We start from the raw sequence: 24,214 nt of genomic DNA on the forward strand, positions 1-24,214 counted from the left end.
CCCCCCGCGCCCCCCCCACCCCCCCCCACCCCCGTTCAGTGTTCCCCAGGATTTTGAAAATATGAATAATGTGCCGCGGCTCAAAAAAGGTTGGGAAACACTGCTGTAGCTCACCCACCCATCCAGATCCCTGATTTTTGCTAATCTTTTTGAGTCTCCCTCTCCCCTCCCCCCCCCCCCAAGATTAGATCATATCAGACTGTAGGATCTATAACCTATCAGGTTTATCTACTGAACTGGGCTTGAGCCCCAAGGAGATCACCGGAATGCTTTTAACCCTGTTTAATAACTTAACAGGCTAAACATTCCAACAGAATTGATGACAAGTCACATCCCAATTCATAAAATCCTCTTGCTTTTGATCCTCTTCCTTTATGTTGTTATGGCAGCATGGTACAGACGAAGGGCAGACACTCTGACAATGCAGGAAAAAGGAGCAAAGTGGGAAGACACCCACAAAAGGAAACTATGCAACAGGGTACAGCTCATTTTACCTCTTTTCTTTCTCCACTCCACAAGTCAATAAACCCCTCTTCAAAGAAGTTTCAAAGATAAAGACCAGAGGCCCCCTTGGATATTTTGTTCTTGTATTACCATTTTCCGGGTTGATGTCAAACAAACAAAAAAAGTGCTTTGGTGAAACCATTAATAACAATGCAAAACAGAATATTTTATTAGAGCTTTAAATGAAGCATTTTCCACAAATGCTATGTGAACCATTGGAAGAGTCTGTTTAAAAGATAGATGCACCTATAATTACCAGAATGTTGTATGGTTTTTGTGTACTTTTACATATTATTCAACAGTTCTTCAACATGCATCTTCTTCCCAGAGCTCGAACACACTTGTAAGACACGGAACTCAAAAACGCACCTGGAATAATTTAAAAATGCATTAAACACCTGTATATTATTCAACAGAAAAGACTTCATTAAAAAAAAAGCCAAGCTAAGACTTGAACCCATTCTTTTGAGTGAAGTTCTACTGAGTAAGATGCTTCCACTAGAGGAAAGGAGATAACTGTTTCATTCATTCTCCTTCTTCCAAATCTACGGCTGAAAACTGGAAGACTCGCCCTAAAGGGCAAGAAGTAGTCTAACAGCCAGAACTGTGTCTCTTTCCTTTCTCACTACAAGTATCCTCTAGCTTACAGTCCCTTTTATTGAAGGAAGAAGTCCTATTTGTTGAAGGCCAGTTCTGAATGCAATGGTCTTTAAGTGCTGTTGTGCTTTATTCTGTTACTTAGGGGAAAAAATCGTAAGCAAGATGGGCATTTTTTATTTTTCATTTCACTGCCAACCTTGCTGAGATGGACAGATATAAAAATCAATCAATCAAATAATAAATAAATAAATAAATAAATAAATAAATAAATGATAGCAACAGCTAAATTTTAGAACAAAACAAGCACATAAGAAGCGCATATGAAGACTTTGTTTTTCTCCCTGGACCCCACGATATTAGAAGTCACTATTCTCTAATGTAATTTTAGTCCAGACCATCAGTAAGTATACAGTACGTTTAAGCTCTACCAACGTAAGCAGAGCACTTACACTTACTGATGGCCTGGCAGCCATAATTGGGATTTTAAAAGGCACATTTAAAGGCTAGAAACCTCTATGGGTATCCTGTTAAATGAAAGAAGAATGGTTTACTATTTTAACCTGTATTACTACTTTTTTTGTCTATGTCAATAGTAAAAAATAAGATTTTTTTCCCAAAAAAGATACACAAAAAGGATACAACAAGAAAGGATACACTTTTCATGACACAGTATTACTGCAGTATTTACGCAGGAATGTTTCTAAAGAAGAACAGCAGAATGTGGTTTAATCCTTTTATTCTTTGGGGTGTTTTTTCATCTAGACTGCCAATTTTGAAATAGTGATCATCATTTAAAAATTTGTAACCAGATATAACTTAAAGAAATGGGCACAACATCTGACATCTACAACAAATATTTTGCACTATTTTAGGTTACCTGACATTGTTTTCGAAAAAAGGCACAATGTCAATTTTGTTAAGCTTCCTCACTTTTTGTGCTGTTTTCCCAGATGACAATCTTTCGCAGAAGCTAAGCAATGTATAACATGTAACTATCATCCAATCTAAATGCTGCTTACACAAGTACATTAAATGTATTTGTTCAAAATATATTCATTGAAATTACACAGCAGGAAGCCACTCTTGTCACAAGTGTTAGTAAACTACTCTGTGCTTCTTCATTATAAACCCAGAGATAACGTGTGTGTGGGGGGGGGGGGCGCACATTTTTGTAATACTGTATACATTTCCCTCAACTCTGCAGTTCAACGTGTATCTTCTGAGTTTGTTCCAGACACTATAAGCATAGCACCACATGCAGGCACAATGAAGAAATGTGTTCCTTAAGGTTACCTATAAGGATTATTTTAGTAGTGAAATAGAATGAGAAGTACGGTATGAACAGACACAAGAATTCTCCTTGAATTTAACTCTCAACCTTGGGAAAGGAGAGGTTTGGCGCTAAGAAACAGAACTAGAGTTCCGTTATTGTGGAAGATCTTAGAAGTTTTAGAACTTTAGAAGTTCAGAACATCTAAGCAAGACTGTCAGAGTGTATGTAGCCTTTTATACCAAACAAATGGGTGACACTGGCAATAAGCACTAAATCTCAACAGCTACAAAAAATGGTTCTAAATTTATGAAATGAATGGAAGATTGCTTAAATCTCTTGAGACCTCATGATCTCATGAGAATGGCACAATGGATAACTAATGAAGGTTTGTGTGCTACTTACAAGCACTGCCCTAACCTATGAATTTAGTAACGGCTTCAGTCACCAAGCTTGGCTTTTTTTCCTGCAGGGCTGGGTTAGTTTTTGTCTTTTTGAAACAGAGCTAAAGGACATAAATGCTCAGGGTGGGTGGTGGTGGAGGGTTTGCTGTTTGTTTGGTTTTTTTTGAAGATCTATAGGGCTGACCAGGTTGTTGAAGGAACTTATTTACAGTGGTACCTCTACTTAAGAACTTTTCTAGATAAGAACTGGGTGTTCCACATTTTTTGCCTCTTCTTAAGAACCATTTTCTACTTAAGAACCCAAGGCCAGAAAAATTTCCTAGGAAATTTGAGAGCGGCACGAAGGCCCGGCCAGTTTCCTGCCATTCCCCCGGGGTTTCTCTCTCTGGTGCAGTGTATGGGAGACAGCCTCGTGCCAAGTGTATGGGAGGCTTGTGCTCCTCCTCGGCACCTCAGAGTCCCTTTTTTTTAAAAAAAAAGATTTTTTTGATTCCCCTCACCTCACCTTCTTCCTTCGGCAGCGACTGTTCTCCTCCTCTTCCTCCTCCTCCCACCCAAATTCCGAGCTTTTATTTCTTTCCTAATGGGTTTGCACACATTATTTGCTTTTACATTGATTCCTATGGGAAAAATTGCTCCTACTTATGAACTTTTCTACTTAAGAACCTGGTCACAGAACAAATTAAGTTCTTAAGTAGAGGTACCACTGTACTTCATAACGGCTCAGCTATTACCTAAATAATCTGGCAGTAGAGAAGCTGGAGAATGCCGGTTTAATCCTTGTATTCTGAAAATTTCTTCATAATTGGTGAAACGATTGAGCAGCAATAAGCAGAACATCTCTTATTTTATTGTCAGTTTTCTATTTCACTGTCAAGTATGTTTTAAGCGGCATACAAAGCATTCCCTCCTCCCATTTTGCCCACAAATTGCCTACAATCAATTTGAGAAGTGATTGGTGTGAAGTCACCTGGTGAAACTTCCATGACTGAGGATGGCCTTGAAAGCTAAATTTCACTGTTCCTAGGTGAGCATCCTAACTACTTGAAAGAGCAAGCAGTAGATGAACATGTATGCTTACAAAAAAGGTTTATCAAGAACAACTTTTAAATTTAGCTCCAAACACTTTTGAGATACAGTGGAGTGTTCCACCCTTTCTGAGATGAAAAGAAAAATCTGAAACTCTTTCTAATCATTATTTTGATACCTATAAAAATAATGCAGCCTAAAAAAAATTGAACATTTTAAAAAAATGTTAGCAGAATGTTTAATTAGCTAAGATATATTTAACATTTTTATTTAAAATATTATTCGTTTTTTAAGGATGAAAACAAGTCTATTCAAGCCAAATGGAAAAAAAAAACCCTCTGGGCTCTGATATCATTAAACATCTGTGAAATCTCAGCATTAAGGATATTAAGAACATTAAAGAGAAAGTTCGGGAAATAGCTAAACACTAAAACCATGAAAGATGGTGAGTATTGAAATCTCATGAGATTTTTTAAAACTGTTATTTATGTTTAGGTATGCACATCGTTGTACAATATCATATGAGAGTATCTGATACTGAAACATTTGCTATTCCCAAAGTTCAATAAATCTTAAATTTAGTGATTAAGAATGACTGGTGTTATAATCCAATACAATAAGCTAAGACAGCCTCCTGCTTGCTGATATGTATCTAGATCCAGGGTAGGCAAAGTCGGCTCTTCTATGACATATGGACTTCAACTCCCAGAATTCCTGAGCTAGCATGATTGGCTCAGGAATTCTGGGAGTTGAAGCCCACAAGTCATAGAAGAGCCAACTTTGCCTACCCCTGGTCTAGATGGTCTGATGCATTTGGGCCAGCCACTCTCTCGTAGCCACCAACCCTTCAAAGGGTAGCTGTAGGAAAAATACAAGGAAGGAGTATTATGTGTGTTTGCTGCTTTGGATTATTTACAAAGTAATAAAGGTGGAATTTTAAACAATCTGATAAATAAATGTGCATCCAACATAGCTAGATGTGCCATTTGATGTGATTGGATGCCTACAGATTCGGTATTCAGGATTGTTGCAAATATAAACAATATAAATGAAACACCCAACCATTTAAGTTTTTAAACAAATACAAAGGTATTAAAGGACTTTGCCTAGTAATGAAAAATCAGATTAACCTTTCTGTGACCAAATTCTAAAGGGGTTCTCTACCATTTAATTGAGAACACAGCTAGATATTTCACAGTTCAGGAAGACCAGTCAAAAATCAGACATTAGCAATGGATTCATTCAAGGCCGATTTTCATTAGTGAAAGGTATTTCACAGTTAGCAATGGATTCATTCAAGGCTGATTTTCATTAGTGAAATATGTAATTTAAAAACACTGTAAAAGCCTGCAAACAAACACCCAATAAATGGAAAAATGTATTGATTCACCAGAAATCAACATTGTTTAAATAAAATTAAGATTATGGTCTAAGTATCTCTTTGGCTAACTGTGTCTGGGCTATCGCTTCAAACTCCACAGCAGGTATATGCAAAACTCACTTCCTAGGACAAAATACTTTGATTTTCATAAGAAAATTTGTCTTCCAAACTGCACCAATCCACCATTCATGTATTTTCCCAGTGAGAACTCACTTTCTGTTTCTGGGACAAGGAGCTTTGTATACAACTGCTTAGCAGATAACACTTATAATGTTCCTTTGGAGGAGAGGGAAGCTACCCATACATAAAAAATAAAATTTATCAATAGAAAAAGTCTAATCAACTTTTTTCCTGAAATGTAGCTGTGAATTTAAAAAATTAAAAATAAAACGGCAATTATTTGCCACCTTCCAAATTCAGATGACCCGGGCAATCTTTATGTAAATGTTTTCATAGACAAAATGGGTTGTGAGAATGTAACTTACCCTCCCTCTATCTTTTCGCTTATCTTTGGAATCTGGCTTTGGTCTTGCCGATCGAGCGAATTGCTAGGTATTTATTAAGGAACAAAGCCTAATTGCAAGTCCTACCAAAAGCAACCAATTACCACAGAAAATGTTCAGATAATAAAGACAGGCAAATTAAAATGCTATAATACTGACAATAAGGCATGAAGAATTAATTTAAAATAATCATCAATGGTTTTGCTAACAAATAATCCAAATACTTTCTGATTCTGCCACATTTTATTTGTAACTGTTGCAAGTACTGTAATCTTTATCTCACTAGTCACAAATGGTCCCAATAAGTTCAGTAATTAGGCAGCTGATCATTCTGTTTTAGGATTATTTGGGAGTTATAAAAAAAATAAGCACAGAATGGACCCACCCACCCCCCTTCATTCTTAGTAGGTATAGTGGATATAATCAAATGTTCTTTAAACCCTTCAAAGAATTTATAGTACTTTAACCATTGATCTAAAACTTAGCAAAATAGAATTTTTTACTAGAAATAAAATTCTGCATTACAACTTACCATTCTAGGGGAAACCCATTCCCAACTATTTAGTCAGAGTCGTGGCTTACATATGAAGCCATTATTTTCCTAAATAAGCAATAATTATTTAGAGTCAAATGCTAAGTCATTTATAAACTATTTAGAAAATATAACGGCTGTGTTCACGCATTGTAACATGCCACAAAAATCACATTTTAAACACAGATTGTCCTTGATTTATGAGCATAATTAAGCCCAGAACTATAGTTGGGCTGCTCTTTAATTGGATCACCATGTGACCACACCTCATTTTATAACATTTTTTTTTGCAGCAGCCATTAGGCAAACATGGCAGTCATTAAGTGAACACAAGCGACCCATTGTCAGCAATTGTTTTGTTTTTTTTGCCGGAAATTAGAAGCAAATGCCAGTCTCCAGAAAAAGAAAGTGCATAAATCAGTTATATGACTACAGGTGGTCTTCAACTTACAACAGTTTGCTTAGTGATTTTTCAAAGGTACAATGGCACTGAAACAAGTGACATGATCATTTTTCACACTTATGACCGCTGCAGCATCCCCATGGTCATGTGATTTATTTATTTACTGGATTTGTATGCCGCCCCTCCCTTACATTTGGATGCCTGACAACTTACTCATTTAAATGACAGGTGTAGTATTCCAAGGTCATGTGATCATTTTTTGGCAACCTTCGAACAAGCCAAGTCAATGATAAAGCCAGATTCACTTAACAACCCTGTTATTAATTTAACAACCGCAGGGATTCACTTAACAAAGTTGGCAAGAAAAGTTGTAAAATGGGGCAAAACTCACTTAACAAACATCTCACTTAACAACAGAAATTATGGCTTCAATTGTGGTCATAAATTGAGTATTACCTGTATGGGAACGCTGCAAATGGCTGTAAATGCGGGACAGTTGCCCAGCACCCAAAATGCAATTATGTGACCCAGAGAGTAAAGGAGGGTCGCAGCTGTCAGAATTCTGAATCCAGGTTGCAAGAACCATTTTTGGGTGGGGGGAGAATAATTCAGTTGTAACTTCAAACAGTCCTTAATGTATAAACTGTAACATCAAGCAGTCACTTAAAGGACCAACTGTAAATCGAGAACTATCCATAGACACAATATGTAATGTATGATCCTCACACCTGAACCTCAGAGAGACTCCCACAGAATAAAGCCCAGGAAGAGTTTATACTTCCACAAAATAATATTTGAATTTATCTGAGTGGTAGATGTGAAAATAAGTAAGGCTTGCTTGTGTTCAAATATTAGACATTATTAAATGGAGGATTCTCAGACCAGTTAACTAAAATGAAATTGAACTTTTAAAATGAAGGATACAACCACCATCGGCTTATCGAATAAGAGATATCCGTTTGTTTCTTTTAAAGCTTTTGCAGCTGCTTTTTCATTAGGAAGGCCAATAAAAGCTTGTCCTTTCATGCGGCCTTCTTTCATTAAGCGTATATCAAACCTAGGGTATGCCAAGAGAAAGCAATTTATTATTTTTTGATTTGTTCAATATCCAACAGAGTGAACCATTCATGCAATTTAATAACGGTTTCAGATCATATACCATTCATCTAACTATCTTTTCAAAAAGCCCAACACAGGGCAGCTTTTTTGTAAGATTATATTCTATACAAAAATTGCCACTTAAACCAGGTTCTTACAAGACTTAGAATAAAAGTAAAGGGTATTTCCTAAAGCCTTGAATTTCCCCTATTAACCTTGACTTATATTGATACATAATGGTTATGTAGTTCTTTAAGAACTCCCAGAGTTCTTAAAGAACTCAGATCTGTCATTGCTACCCCCCTGACTGATTTGTTTAACCAATCCCTGTTAACAGGAGATGTTCCTGAGGATTGGAGAATGGCCAGTGTTGTGCCTATCCACAAGAAGGGCAGTAGAGAAGAAGCTGGAAACTACAGGCCAGTTAGCTTGACATCAGTTGTAGTTAAAATGATGGAGACTCTACTCAAAAAGAGGATAAATCAGCATCTAAAAAACAATAACTTATTGGACCCAAATCAGCATGGCTTTACTGAAGGCAAATCGTGTCAGACTAATCTCATTGAGTTCTTTGACTATGTCACAAAGGTGTTGGATCAAGGTGGTGCCGTGGATATTGCCTATCTGGACTTCAGCAAAGCCTTTGATACGGTTCCACATAAAGAGCTGATAGATAAATTAGTGAAGATTGGACTTAATCCCTGGATAGTTCAGTGGATTTCAAGCTGGCTGAAGCATAGACATCAGAGAGTTATTGTTAATGGCGAGTATTCTGAGCAGAGACAGGTTACAAGCGGTGTGCCACAAGGGTCTGTTCTGGGTCCTATTCTTTTTAATATGTTTGTGAGTGACATAGGGGAAGGTTTGGTAGGGAAGGTTTGCCTATTTGCCGATGACTCTAAAGTGTGCAATAGGGTTGATATTCCTGGAGGGGTCTGTAATATGGTAAATGATTTAGCGTTACTAGATAAATGGTCAAAGCAATGGAAACTGCAGTTTAATGTTTCCAAATGTAAAATAATGGACTTGGGGAAAAGGAATCCTAAATCTGAGTATTGCATTGGCAGTTCTATGTTTCTATGTTAAAATATACGTAGGTGGGCAAAAAGATGGAAACACCTTGAAAAATCATCAAAATATCTTTTAATATGGTGTTGGTCCACCTTTTGCTGCAAATACAGCCTCAATTCTCCGAGGTATTGATTCATACAAATTGTGAATTGTTTCCAAAGGAATTTTAGTCCATTCTTCAGTCAAAGCACCCTCCAGTTCTTTTAGAAACAATGGTGGTGGAAATCGACCTTACTTGAATCTCTAAAATCAACTATAAATGCTCAATAATGTTGATGTCTGGGGATTGTGGTGGCCAGATGAGATGCTGAACTTCATTAGAATGTTCCTCGTGCCATTCTTTAACAATTCTTGCTCTATGCATTTGTGCATTATCATCTTCAAAGATGGCATCCCCCTCTGGAAACAGTTCTTTAACCATAGGATGAATTTGGAATCGCCTGCCATTCTAGTACCAACAATTTGGCCTCTTTTAAAGTCTGAGAGGTATGCCATTTCTAGAAGGTTATAACCAATTTCCTTAAATTTCTGTCAAAAAAAAGGTAGTTTAAAAAAACATATCAAATAACAGATTTTTTTTTAAAAAAAACAAACTTTAAAATATGTCACGTTTTTATTGATTTGAACGTTCAAACATTATGATGCCAAAAAGTCAAGTGTTTCCATTTATTCATCCACCCCCTTGTATCTGCCAGGTTGCTTTTTGCTAGCACCTCCAATTTCTAACATCTATGCCTGCAGCAAGTACTCATTTTTAAATTTATCTTAAAATTATTTTTAAATTATTTCAAATTATCTGTTTTATAGACCCCCATGTTTTACAATCTATTTAAATAATTGGGAGGAAATAGTTTAAGAAAACTTTCTGAGATTAATATACTGCCATAATGTACATTTCTACAATTCTTTGCTATTTCTATGGTTTAGGCACACATGCACAGAAATACACAGCAAACAGTGTATCATCTGTGCTGTTTCCTGTTTGCTGGGAGGAAAACTGCTAGGAGACAGAGGCAGATTTTTTTTCTCCCTTGTTTTCCTCCCTCCAAACTAAGTTGCGTCTTATATTCCAAAAATGTGGTATATCAAACACACACACACACGCACATACACAAACACACAATTTTTGGAAGTAGCCAGCCACTTACATTATTCGTTCAGTTTCTGATGAAAAGTCAATGTATCTTCCAAAAATAAATTTCAAATCCTGGGATTGAAATAAAAACATAACAAAAAAATTAGTAACCATACTCAAAGAGCCAAAACATTCTGTTCCACTTCCACTTACCTTTTCTTGAACTTGTTTCGATAAATTCTTCACATAAATTCGACAGTTTGGATCTCCAGGATCATAATTTTTGAAGACAGAAAATGTTTCCATTTCTGGAACATACACAAAAATTCAGAATATTATTTGTAGTTTGCATTGTGGGATAACTTGCTTGTCATAATTTTTGAAGACAGAAAATGTTTTCATTTCTGGAACATACATAACATTCAGAATATTATTTGCAGTTTGCATGGTGGGGTACAGTCACCTTTTTTTGAGATTCTGCCTTTTTCTAACTCTCTTTTAGAAACAAATTCTGAAGGAATTTCATCCTCCTCATCTTCTGTGTCCTCTTTATGATTAGAACTGGGAGCTGGGAAAATTTTTCCAAATCCTTCATTAGCGGTATCATCAGTTGCCGAGTAAGAATCTATTTTTTTAAAAAAGATGCAAAATGTTTAAAATGTAAGGTAATTTTCAGCATCCTTAATCTCACTGAATTAAAAAAGTTTAAAAGTATTCCAAATTGATGCCATTATCATCAGAAATAGTAATTTCTAGAAATAGAAATTCACAGCAGATACGATGTCTAAAAATACTATAGTAATAACTAAACAATTCAGACCATTTGTGCCAACTCCACATAAATACAGATAATCTATTTATTTACAGGTACAGTGGTACCTCGGTATTCGACCATAATCCGTTCCAAAAGTGTGGTCGAGAACCGATTTGGTCGAGTACCGAATTAATTTATCCCATAGGAAATAATGGAAATGGGTTTAATTGGTTTCCAGCCCCTATTTCCTTTATTTCCTATGGGATAAAGATATGAGGTCTAAGCACTCCAAGCTGTAGTTAGGGTGGGGGCAGTTTCGGGGGGGGGGCTCCTTTCCTCAGTGGTTCGTCTTCCCTTTAAGCAGTTACACCAACTTTCTCTTTCCCGAGAGTAGCGACGGCAGCAGAGGCTTTCCTTAGAGCAGCAGCAGCGCCGGGAACGTCAGAGGCTTCCCTTTCTCATCTCACGTTCCAGGCGCTGCTGCTGCTCTAAGGAAAGCCTCTGCTGCCGTCGCTACTTTCGGGAAAGAGAAAGTTGGTGTAACTGCTTAAAGGAAAGGAGCCCCCCCGAAACTGACGGTATTGCAGCCGCCCCACCCTTCCTACACCCTTCCGCTCCAAGCTGTAGGGAGTGGGGGGGGGCGGCTGCAATACCGTTGGTTTCTCAGAAAAGATCAAAGGTATTAGCAATTTAACTCATTCTTCACACACTAGTGCACACTACAAAAAATTTAAATTGTATGTTGTCAGTAAGCAAACACTCATGTTTTGTACCGGCATTGTGATCCTTTTCCAGACTTTTCTGAAGAATAGTAGGTGTCTCTGAAGAAATGTTAAATTCAATCTTCTTGAGGCCTATGGTTTGTGGCTGCTCAAATACATCTGAAGGTGTCAATGCTGGGTGCAAATTACTGTTCAAATGCAACATAAAGTTAATTTGAAACATTTTTACTAAATGGTATTTCCTAAGCAGTTAACATTTTTTTGATCTGTTACACAATAGCAGGCAATTAAGCAATCTAGTATCTTTCAGCAGACATTCCTTTCTGAACTAGCTTTGTGTGCTAGAGGTTATTTGGAACAATGCAATTTGAAAAATTTAAGCTACACAGGTAGCCCTTGACTTGCAACTACAATTGTATCCCAAATTTTGATTGTAAATTCTTAAGTTATTAAGAATTGGTTATTAAGTGAGGACTTACTTATAATTGTTTGTCAATCAAATTTAGAGACTATCTATCTCACTCACAAAGCGACTCTTTAGCAACCATGCAAATACTACTTGAAAATTCATCTTCAACTTTTATTCATTGGGCATAATATTGAGGCAACTTTATTTTTTTATTAACCCAAATGTGCTGTTCCAAAGGCAACTGAACTTTCTTGGGTTTTTCCTTGAAAATGTTTCACTTCTCATGTAAGCAGCTTTGTCTGTTCAGCCAGAAAACAACACCTTTGGGACAACCATGACTTGGATAACTGAGAACCTCTATAGACACGTTTTATTAAGAAAAACATATTTTTTCTATGATTTTGATCACTCTTTTAAATAGTTATAGTTCAGAAAGACATGCTTGTGGGGAAAGGAGCATTGGTCTTATCTGAGACTTAGCTTCTCTGACGGTTGTGGGAGAGTCCAATGTATGAGTTGACTTTTCCTTCCTGCATAGACTGAGTCAACAGACTTTTCTAGCCACATCCTTCCAATTCCTCTGAGTAAGGAATTGTCTTTCCAATGTCCACCTAATGTCCCTGAAGGTCTGGACCAAGAAATGTCCAGGGCAGATTTTAGAGTCTCCCGCAACCATCAGAGAAGATCCAGACCAAGAAATCTCCATTCCGGGTTTTGGACTCTCCCACAACTGTCAGAGAAGGTGTGTCTCAGTAAGACCAATGCTCCTTCTCCAGATCGGTTGTGGGAGTATCCAATGTGTGAGATATACCAAAGCTGATTACTGTTCAGGGGGAGCACCCATTGGTCTGGAGATCCCCCAGTCCTATGGACCCTCTGCAACACCCTCCTACCAAAGGATGCTTCTGCAGATGCAAAAGCGACCAACCTGTAGTGTCTAACAATGCAACCTGGAACTGCTGTCTGGGCTGTCATGAAACCCAGACCTATCTAACTGATGATTGGGCCTCTGGGGAAAATATCTTTATTGTTGTGGAAATAACTGCAAAAATTGGGTCTGCACAAATAAGGAGAGGATCGCCAGTCTGCTCTCTTGGACAACGATGGTAATACCTTCCTTCTGTCCTTGTTTTAGTATTTGGTCTAGAGCCTACACAAACAGTTTATTACCTGTATAAGGGGTGGAGGCCAATTTCCACTTGGATTTTACATTGGCTTGCCAGTGGCAAAGCCATAGCAGGAGTCTGGATGGCACTGGATGGCACTGAGGACAAAAGGGCCCTGGAGGTCCACCTGTCCACTGGATGGCACTGAGGACAAAAGGGCCGTGGAGGTCCACCTGTAAAGCTGCAGCATTGGTAACAACCAACCTTTTAGCTGAAAAAGGGTGGGAGGCTGCAGGAAGTGTGGGAGAGGGAACCGACCCTGCTTCCAATTCAATTATTTTTCAGTAATAGCAATCCATTTTTCCAGAGCTCTTTGCCTTTTCTCTGCATCTTTTTCTGAAGCTTTGGAGATTTTCTTTGAAGAGGAATGTTTGCCCCTTCTAGTTGTTGGGGCCTTACTAGCTGCTGGGGACACAGCAGACATTCCAGGAAGTGCAGGGGTGTGATCGTCCTGCTCTGGAGATGCCCTATCAGCCATCCTAATCTTGCGCTATTCTGGACAGATGCTTTGGGATTAAAGAGATATAGACAAGGCAAACAAAAGCAGTGGCAGCAGTGCTGGGAAGCCCTGGGTTAGCCTGCTGACATGCTGGCAGCTTCTCCAGAAGTCCATAGTTCAGACAGCAGTGCCGGGACGAACTCGGGTTAGCCAACCAAGGCTTGATCACTGACAAACTACAAATTAATCTGACGGCCTTCCTAAGCAGGTGTGGGGTAGCTCGCATCCCCTGCAGGAAAAACAGAATGGTAGGCTCCTGGCTGCACTTGGTGATTGTGGACCCAATGCACCCTAATTGATGTCGGTGGCCTTCCCAGCAAGTCTGGGGTAGCCCGTACCACTTTTGGGGCATTTTCAGGACAGCCAAACCCTAGATGCCCTCGGTCAATTGGAAGCTGATTGCCACCTAAAACCATGGCAACGCGAACACTGCCTTTCTACTCTATCCCCCTCCAGTTGCTAGGCAAGTCCAAATTTGAAGAAAAAAAAGGTTTTAAAATTTCACGGGAGTCCAAACTTTCCTTTGTTATTGAACACATCCATTCTGCAAGGACAGAGTCAAATAACTGGGGAGAAAGAGGAATTGGAAGGGCATGGCTAGAAAAATCTGTTGACTTAATCTATGCAGGAAGGATCAACCCATGCTTTGGACTGTCCCACAACCGATCTGGAGAAAAAAATATTCAAACATTAGAGCAATTTTATTAACTCCTGAGACAGACAGGGTCTCATTATAATCAAGAATTCTAAAACCTGTAAATAAAGTTGCTCATCAGAAGATATGGAATTATCATCTCTGTATACCCCTGTAGAGAAACTTTTCTGATTGAATATTTGCTCGATTCAGAGAGCCAAGAAGCTGAAGAAATAGTCTATACCAAGCAGGTTGACTAAAGAACTAATTTAACTTAGTGTTAGTTCCCTTGTGTACCTACAGGCAGACAGAAGTTTAATACTGCGAGAGAAGTCAAATCTCAACCCATTGTTTTTCATGAGCAATTAAATTAAGGTATTTCTGTCCGAACAGAAGCCACTGTATGTTAAATTAACCTTCAAATGCTTTCTTCAAAACTGTGAGCTACAATCTCATGTTAAACATGGACTTATTGGCTACACAATAATATGGCTATGCACACAATCAACAAACAGCTTTCTTAATCATTTCATGTATATATCCTAGGAGAAAATATGCTATTTTCTATATAAAAATATAAGGCACAGTATTGCACAGCCTTATATTTTTTTGTATAGAAAATAGCATATTTTCTCCTAGGATATGTACATTAAATGATGAACATACCTCCAAACATGATCTATAATATAAGCAGGCAAAACTGCCTTAATTTGCTATTCAAAGATCAAGAAGCAATTAGTCTTTCATTCAAGACATCTACAAGGGTACAATGAGGTTTTGCTGTTAATTGTCAATGTTATGTATTAACTTTTGTGTCATACCTGGGTGGAGTAACTAGGGAAACATTTAATAAGTCCTTTATCTTTCTTTTTTTTCTTGTGTGACGCTGCTTTGTTGGCATTGCTCGTTTTGGCTGAAGTGTTGCTAGTTCCATCAATTTTGTAAATCTAAAAAATGAATATATAGTTAACTTGTTATATCTGTACAGCAAAATGAATTTCTCTAATGTCTTCTTAAATAGATATTAACATTTTGGAGAAGGGATTGATTCTTGTGTAAAATGTGAATTTCAAGAGATCCCATAATGTAACAGATAGCGATAGCTCAGATACTAAAATGGTTAATTATAGCTTGATGTTTATCTATAGGTTTGTCTGTCCCATGCTTGAAAGCCCAAGATAGCAGAAAAATCTACCAAAATGATTCTGAAAAATCCCTTGATTCAGTTCAGTGCAGGGTCCCAAAAGAAACAGAATGCCTCAATAGTTATGAAGTCTGGATATTGAACCAAAGTTGGTATCTAAGTAGCAGGATTGGGTTTCTATGTTGCCATGCTCAAGAAGGGCAAAGAAAGCATACAGGGTGCGTTCCAAAAGTAATGCAATTATTTTTTAAAAAGTAATTTCTTGAACAGATTTGCACAAACACTTAAAATTTCTCAAAGAACTGTCCTTGGGCCTCTATACATTTTTCCCAGCGATTCTGCCATGACCAGTGCGCGCCCTGGAAGGCATCTTCGGGGACCTCTCGCAAGGTCTTCGTCACGGCTGATTGGATCTCTTCCATGGACAAAAAACCGGGTTCCTTTCAGGGCTGGGAACAAAAAGAAGTCTGCTGGGGAGACGTCAGGACTATTGGGGGGGGGGCAGCGTTGGCAGCTGGTGTTTGGCCAGGAACTCGCGGACTCGTAGCGCGTTGTGGCAAGGCATGTTTTTCGTCCATAGAAGAGATCCAATCAGTCGTGACAAAGACCTTGCAAGAAGTTCCCGAAGACACCTTCCAGGGCGCGTACCAGTCATGGCAGAATCGCTGGAAAAAATGTCTAGAGGCCCAAGGACAGTACTTTGAAGAATTTTAAGTGTTTGTGCAAATCTGTTCAATAAATCACTTTTTAAAAAAATAATTGCATTACTTTTGGAACGCACCCTGTAAATCATATGACTTACGTTCACCATAGCTAAAGGTAAACACTGAACTGCAGTTATATGCATATATTTGAAACAAGTTGATTTTACTGCTTTCAAGGTTGTATAATGCTGTCTGGACATACATTCAGACATTTCAATAAAAGAATCTAAGTCCAAATTTTACTATCTATAGCTTGATGGCGAGCCTATGGCATGTGTGCCACAGGTTGCACGTAGAGCCATATCGGAAGGCATGCGAGCTGTTGTCCTATGTAAGCTCCAGTGCGCATACGTGTACTGTCCAGCTGATTTTCAGCCTTCTTTTTGTCTGTTTTCGCTCTCCCCAGACTTCAGGGAAGCCTCATGAAGCCTACGGATGGCGAAAAACATCGCAATTGGAAGTTTGGAAATGAACTTCTAGTCGGCCTTTGGCCAGTGTTCGCCATCCCCAGGCTTCAGAAGTCTGTTGTGAGGCCTGTGCGCAAGGGCAGCAGGGGGAGTGTGCATACGCAAGAGATTGTGTGCATGCACGGAGGCATGGGTGTGGGCACGCAAGCGTGCACACATACACACACACACACCCTTTTGACACGCAAACCAAAAAAGGTTCATCATTACTGATCTATAGGCTAAAAGAAACTAAAACCTGCACCCAAAAGATAGCACTGAAGTTTTATCAACCTTTCTTTTTCTTCTTCATCGGCACTTTCATATTCAGACTCATCTTTATTTGAGTCTTGGCTGTCGTCGTCTTCAGGCAATGGAGGCTCCTCAGGAGGCAAAGGAGGAATAGGAGGTGGCAAAGGGATATACTCTTCATACTAAACAGAGTAAAACAGAATGTCTCATTGTTAAATCTCTTAAGTAATCATTTAAATGTAAGAATGCTTACACACACATACAGTATATAAACATACACACATACAATATCATTCTATGATCTATTGAGTCATATTCCCTATCACAAACTACATCACATTGCAATCATAAAGACAAAGGCCAATGTTTCTGCATCACATTTGCAATACACTCCCAAATGGAAAGTCAACAATTAGATTAGAGTGAAGCCTGAAAGGAGACTAAGCAAAACGTCCTTCTGTATATGCAACTTTAAAAAGAAACTATTTGAATGCAATGAGAAGTTAAAACAGGAAATACATATTCTTCATTTATCCTGGATTATTCATTACTAACAATACATAGTTAATATGTATCTAATATTTGAAGACTATCAAAATTTCTTCCAATTATTTGAGAGATGCTCCAGAGTAATTCATCCACTGCGCTACCACGGGGAAGAACAACAGAAATAAATATTTTAAAAGTGGTAAAAAGTTCAACAAGATATTGCAAATTTGAGCTAATCTGAAACATATTTTCCATTTTAGGGTCTGTGGCAAATCTTTTACCACAACCTACTGAAATACATTTTCACAATACAGTGATCCCTCTATTATCGCGAGGGTTCCGTTCCAAGACCCCTCGCGATAATCGATTTTTCGCGATGTAGGGTTGCGGAAGTAAAAACACCATCTGCGCATGCGTGCCCTTTTTTCTATGGCCGCGCATGCGTAGATGGTGGAGTTTGCGTTCCCCGCCGCCCACGCAAAGGGGAAACCCCGATTCGGCTCCTCGCTGCTGCTGCGCTACCGAGCAGATCAGCTGCTGGGCAGCCGAAGGAACCTTCCCTGGGTCTTCCCCCTCTTGCTGGCGGGCGGGCGAGCGGTGGGCATCAGCGAGGAGCCAGGGTTTCCCCTTTGCGTGGGCGGCCGGGAAGACCCAGGGAAGGTTCCTTCGGCCGCCCAGCAGCTGATCTGCTCGGGGAAACCCCGATTCGGCTCCTCGCTGCTGCTGCGCTACCGAGCAGATCAGCTGCTGGGCGGCCGAAGGAACCTTCCCTGGGTCTTCCCAGCCGCCCACGCAAAGGGGAAACCCTGGCTCCTCGCTGATGCCCGCCGCTCGCCCGCCCGCCAGCAAGAGGGGGAAGACCCAGGGAAGGTTCCTTCGGCCGCCCAGCAGCTGATCTGCTCGGCGCAGCAGCAGCGAGCAGACGAAGATCGGGGTTTCCCAGCCGCCCACGCAAAGGGGAAACCCCGGCTCCTCGCTGATGCCCCCGCTCGCCCACCCGCCGCCCGCCGCTCGAGAGCAAGAGGGGGAGAGATAGAGAAAGAGAGAGAAGGAAAGAAAGAGATGAGAGAGGGAGGAAGAGAGTGTGAGAGAGGAAGAAGCAAGAGAGAGAAAGAGAGAAAGAAAGATGAGAAAGGAAGGAAGAGAGTGATGTCATCGGGTGGAAAAATCGCGATATAGCGTTTCGCGAAGCTCGAGATCGCGAAACTCGAGGGATCACTGTACTCTCCATTTTAAGAAGTTAAAAATCTCTACTATGCTCATCTAGGTCCTTAAATGAAAGCTAGCAGTACTCTGGTTTCTGACCTCAGGAAGGAAATGTAAATTCAAATTATACTCTAGATACGCAATTGCTTTTGCTCCCAGTATTGTAAACAGTAAAGTTCCTTACCATGGGTGGTCGTGCAGTAATTGGTCCAAAAGGAGGTGGAAGATTCATTTTGTTCATAAGATGCAGAACCTGAAATGGAATAGTAGCATAATATTCAAATTTCAATTCTTAAAAATATTCCAGGGGTTTCATGTAATTATGCCAATGATATCTGGAGCAAAAGCTTGCCATATTACTTCAAGCAGTGTGCCTGTATGCACATACATGCATACACATTACAGATTTGTACAACTATTTCACACTCCACTAAATGGAACTTTGCATTTGAGGAGCACGTTCTGGACCGGGCTGGGGGTAGGGGAAGATTGTTCATGTGACTATTCAATTACCTCATTTAAGCATCTTTCAAAGGAAGATTTATAGAGACATATTTTAAAGCACAATAATGTATTAATGTGATGCAATCATTCAGGAAGAAGGCAGTAAGTTCCAATTATTATCATTCCAAAAACAATGGCTCAAAATGAAGCAAATTAATGGTTTGAGCACACCAAAAAATGTGCCTAGGATGCTTCCAAACTTCTAAAAATAATTATTATAAATTTGCAATTTTAAAATAGTCAAAATAGGATTATTAAAGAACTCTAATAATAATTGCCTAAAAGTTATATTTTATAATAAAGAATTTGAAAAACAAAATATTATTGCTCAATATTATTGCTACTTATGTTTATGTAATTTTAAACAATGACCTCCCTGTTGAAATGAAACTATACCAAAAGACAGTGTGACTTTGAATGTTTTTGAAGATGATGTATGAAAGGGGTTGTTTCCTATCAAATTTTAAACTTTTCTGTAAGGCCTAAAAGGGGTATTTCCTTTTGTCTTCTGGCCTCATAAACATGCCTAGCTTTTAAGTGAGTGCGGAACTGCAAGGATTGGATTCGGTTAGCCTTGGTAATCTTAGGTTGATAGAACAGAGAAGCTGGGTAATAGATAACTTTTTTTCTCTTTATTTATTAGTGGGAGAGGGAATGGCTACCCTTTGTTTTTGGAAGGGATAATTTTAAATTCAAATTCATCTTCCTTTTGCATAAATGTGGAAGTTATACTGTTAATCTATACTGGAAAAAAAGAAAGAAGTGTTTTGATCAATAAATTAGGAAGCATCAACTAATAAATAGAAACTGAGATAAAGACTGTAGATTAAAAGCATCCTACGAAAGATTCCTTTGGGTCTGAAAAGGAATTCCAATATCTGTGTGGATGATAATGTTATAGCCAAGTGTAAAACCTTCATTTTGGAAGACCACAGACAGCAGGAATACAAAGGCGTAAAAGGAATACAATGGCCTCTACTTTGTTCCCAAAGAAAATAGGTGTGTCAATTCTATCAAATACTGAACATACACATTAGCCAAAGGTTTTTCCATCAATTGAATTTGTCCCTTAAAGTAATAATTCATTAATAACTAACATTTAAGCAGTTAATACCCAGAAGTAATATTTTTGCCACTTAAGAATAAGCACAGTTAATACTGATGAATATTACATTCAAATAAAAGAAGCTATACATACTTACCTGTACATAGAATTTAGGAATACTTGCCAAGGCATTTGCTATGTTAGCTAAGATTGCACTGGAGGGTGGGGGATACAAATATTTGAGGCATGAATTTATAGGGAATGTTAACCTGTAGGAAAAAATAATGAGATATTTGTTTATATTCTGCCTTCTATTTTTACAAATAATTCAAGGTAGCAAACATATCCAACACACTTTCCTCCTTCTATTTTCCCCACAACAATCCCTAGAGTTGGGCTGAGAGAGAATGACTGGCCTAAGGACACCCAGTTGGTTTCATAACTAATATAGGACTTCAACTTACTGTCTTTTGGTTTCTAGACTGGTGTCTTAGCTTAACTAAGCACATTAAGTATTCAAGGTTATACATTTGTACAGACGCTGAGAAATTCTCAAAGATCAGTCTGGCCCCATATAGGCTTCGATTTATTTATTTATCTGCTTCATTGATGCTGTATCTCTCTATTGCAATTTTACCAATTTTCTTTGACTCTGTTAAAATTCACAGCCAATAGCCTACCAACATACTTAAAAGAAACATTACAAGTTGCATTGTTAGTTTTGGGAACATTGTATTTGTCTTTCTAATAGCACATGGAAGCTATGTTTGAAAAGAAGGATCATTTCAGAAGCTAAAACACTGCCCCATACTGTGCAATATATAATATTGCATTTATATGCTGCTCAGAATCTGTTTGGAGTTAGCGGTATATTAATTAATTAACCACCATCAATCAATCAATCAATTAAATGCATGCATGCATGCTTCAGTTGATATGTTCTAGTACACAAACACTGGTAAGTTAGACTCAACCCATGTAAAATGGCAATACTGAAAAGAAAACATATTGGGGGGAAAACCAGCATACTCTAACACATCTTTGATAAAATTAAACTTGGGGGCATTAGAATATTAGAATGGTGAGGTGCAGTTGTGTTTTCAGTAAGTACACATTCCAGGTTTTAGATCTAATACAAGTTTTATCCAAAGAGGAGGAAAACCCCCTCATCATACGTAAATGTTTCTGGAAAATATTGTAGTTCTAAAGGCATAAGGGAAAGTGGTTGATCTGCAAAGCTAATAATAAGGGTCTCTCACGGATTTCCAAGTTATTTACATTCATGCAAGTAGTTTGAGGTTATGATGAGATATCTTAACATATAATCACAACCAGGTACTAACCCATGGCTAGGAGCAATTCCACTTTCAATTCTGAGACAGCTTAGGTCTTTTTGTCCCCTCTCTTCTTTGACAGGTTCTTCAAGACTAAATAATAATAGCAATAAACAATGAAGACATGAAAACATTATGTGGCAGGAATTTAATCTAATATTCATTCAACAAGCAATATTTCTAAATTATTCATTCATGTTACTCCAGTCTGCCTGATTTTTTCCCCTCTAATGAAACACATCAAACAAAAGGCAACGCTGGAAAAATACATATAGAGCAGTAAGTTATGCTATTTCTATGAAATTATTAGCTGAGGTTGACTCACAGACACTAATAAAATATCTGAATCAATATTTAAATTTATGCTCAAATATTTAAATTCATCAATAATGCAAAATATTCCTATCCTTTGAATGATTGCAGGTATCATCAGGACAATTTTAACTTCATTACTAGTTACATTATTATTAGTAATAATGCAAATATGATTTTTAGATCCCTACATATTAATCACATGAAGTGTGTGTTTGTGTGTGTTAAGGGACACATTATTAACTAAGTGCAGTATTTTGTTTTCAAGCTCTTATACACCTACTGAGTTTAAAATGTTCACATACCTTTTGTCTTTTTCAGAAGGCTGGCTAATTGCAAGACCACTCTCTTGGTCCTTTGCATATTCAACTACAAGAGTGTGGCCTAGAAGATTGAGCTGATGTAGTTTTGATAAAGCCTTAAATAAATTGAATACAACAATAAGCTAATTGAACCAATATTATCTTTATTTTTAAAAAATCAATGGTTTTTCAAGCTTTTCATTTTCTCTCTCTACTAATTAGCCTGGAATGGAGCACTGTAGCAAAAACACTGTAGAGAAAACAATGATACTGTTCCACTTTCTAATCCTAATTTGCTCTGAAATATGTTGAAACTGACACAAGTAAATCACATCCACATTTTTTCTCCATAGTCCATATAACAGACACTTTACTTTTGATATATGATTTAACATAGTTGTGTAAATAATGGAGCAAATGAAAATAGCAAGAACATAATTACTGGTACTGCAGATCTTTTTGAAGCAATAACTACAATATGGAGTAAAGATTGGTGAATGCCATTTACCTTTGTCAATTTCATCTTATTTCATAACTAATGGAGATAGCTTGGGGAAAATAGTAGCAATATTTTGGCTTCATGTCAATAAAGTTGAATCAGAGATGAATAAAATAAATATATCAAAATTAGTGCTACTGTGCATTCTTAAATCAGACAAATATTGAATAAAAGTAGTCTTGGGTTATGACAGCAACTAGGACCAGGATTGCTGATGCTAAGTGATGGAATTGTAAAGTGTGACAACATATGACTGTTATCCCTTAAAGAAATCCATGTTAACATAGTAACCCCACAATGTGCAGGTCATTAAGTGGGAACAGGTGGGAGTCTTAGTTAATAGTTGGGAGGGTGCCGAGTTGGGAGGGTGCCGAGACTGAGTGTTAGGAAGTATGGGAAGCCAAGGAAAGAGAGAGACTTGCTGCAGGCAGGATGCTTGAGTAGTGGGAGCAACTTATGTCTTCCCTGCCAGTTTTCCTACTGACTTTGGGAAACTGGTAGGGAAAGTTCCTGATAGCATTCATCTGATGCACTTCACTCTGATGTCATAATCGTAAACCGGGCACTAAATGCCTGGATCGAGATCATGTGGGGATAGGACAGCTGGAACTTGAAGGACTGGTCCCCGGACCATCTTTTCAGCCCATTATAACTATAAATGATCACTGACAAAATTAACATAACCCAAGGACTACCTGTATACCATACTGTTAGAATAAGTAATTAATAGCTCTTCCAATATCCCATGGATGACTATGACAGTTAACTTCTAAAATTCAGTACAATCTGGAAGGCATATCAAGTTCACAAGTCAAGCAATCATTTTTTACATTAGATTTTATGTATAAGCATCCCTGTAGGAACACACCAGGGCACCTGAACCTGTTATATGGACACACAATGCTATTCAAATATCAATGGGGTAAAATAGTTTAAAAGCCCAACACACACCTGAGTAGCTGCGTTTTCATTGGGGAAAGTTGCAAAAGCTGTATGTTTCTGAAAAATAAAGCAGGCATAAATTTGCTTTTGTACAAAGAGAAGACATATTCTATGCACTACAACATGCTACAACCAAAGTGCAGGTTGTTTTATTCCTTTTTCGAATAATCTATATAATCAAGATTTTAATTCACCATCCTTTTCTGAATATATTTATATCTGTCACCCTCTAGAATCCCAGCCTCACTCTTTTTCTCTCTCTCTCTTCATCAAATTTGTTGCTTTTATCTGACCATTCGTTAGCTTCGGGCCAGTTGTATCTCTGCAACTTATAGGAGACATTTATCTATCAGATTTATGTTGCATACAGGCGCGACTCTGGGTGGGATACAATAAACGACGTTAAAATAAATATATTTCCTTCAGGTAGAACAGAGGTGACATCCCAAGTATACATCCAATCCAGGAGATGCCATCCTATGACTTACACTACTGAAAACTAGATAAACTCTTTTAAGAGATAAACAACCCTGCATGCACATAAAGTGCCTCTTCCCTACCAGCCGGCCGTAGTCCGAAAGGATCCGCACTGACGAAGCCCCAAAGTGCCTCAGCAACTCTTCCTTCTCCGAGGCCGTCAATACGGCGGGCAAATGTCGCACCAACAGGATCCGGTTGCTTTTTCCCGACCGCACCTGCCGACTGTCCATCTCCGAACTGGGCACCGCCATGTTTCCCACTCAATAGCGGAGAGGTTAACGGTGCGCATGCTCCTCCGTTTTGCAAGCCCCGCTTGCGATTGAAATCTCGTAGACCAAAACGCAAAACGCTTAGTATCTAGGAATCTCGCGAGAATTGCGACACCCTATAGCGAATCGCCTCTCAGTCGAAAGATTTGCAGTCTGTTCTCAAACGAAGTAGTAAGGAGCGTGGCCGGGAAAGTTTGAATATGGAGTGGAGTAAAAGAATGTCTGGCTGTCA

At 38.5% G+C, this 24,214-nt stretch overlaps 1 protein-coding gene and 1 long non-coding RNA gene across 4 annotated transcripts; one reads left to right on the forward strand and one right to left on the reverse strand.

Moving 5' to 3' along the window:
- Nucleotides 1-649: 649 nt before the first annotated feature.
- Nucleotides 650-24,004, reverse strand: RNPC3 (RNA binding region (RNP1, RRM) containing 3). Of its 3 annotated transcripts, none has more exons than XM_070746445.1 (15): nucleotides 23,794-24,004; nucleotides 23,243-23,290; nucleotides 21,796-21,908; nucleotides 21,188-21,271; nucleotides 20,002-20,113; nucleotides 18,480-18,548; nucleotides 16,643-16,782; nucleotides 14,876-15,001; nucleotides 11,398-11,534; nucleotides 10,334-10,495; nucleotides 10,084-10,178; nucleotides 9,944-10,002; nucleotides 7,551-7,683; nucleotides 5,674-5,736; nucleotides 650-873 (listed from the first exon to the last, which is right to left on the reverse strand). In XM_070746445.1, the coding sequence occupies exons 1-15, from the start codon at nucleotides 23,962-23,964 to the stop codon at nucleotides 862-864; spliced, it is 1,524 nt and encodes a 507-aa protein (XP_070602546.1). In that variant the 5' UTR covers nucleotides 23,965-24,004; the 3' UTR covers nucleotides 650-861. The 3 variants fall into 3 exon arrangements, with proteins under 3 accessions (XP_070602546.1, XP_070602545.1, XP_070602547.1); XM_070746444.1 differs by having other exon boundaries at nucleotides 650-1,804; XM_070746446.1 differs by lacking the exons at nucleotides 650-873; nucleotides 5,674-5,736; nucleotides 7,551-7,683 and adding an exon at nucleotides 8,851-9,323.
- Nucleotides 4,193-21,934, forward strand: LOC139164389 (uncharacterized). The gene is made up of 2 exons (XR_011558615.1): nucleotides 4,193-4,252; nucleotides 21,812-21,934. It is a non-coding gene; the product is annotated as an uncharacterized lncRNA (long non-coding RNA).
- Nucleotides 24,005-24,214: the final 210 nt, after the last annotated feature.

This window comes from Erythrolamprus reginae, chromosome 3, assembly GCF_031021105.1.
Source record: "Erythrolamprus reginae isolate rEryReg1 chromosome 3, rEryReg1.hap1, whole genome shotgun sequence".
NCBI lineage: Eukaryota > Metazoa > Chordata > Lepidosauria > Squamata > Dipsadidae > Erythrolamprus > Erythrolamprus reginae.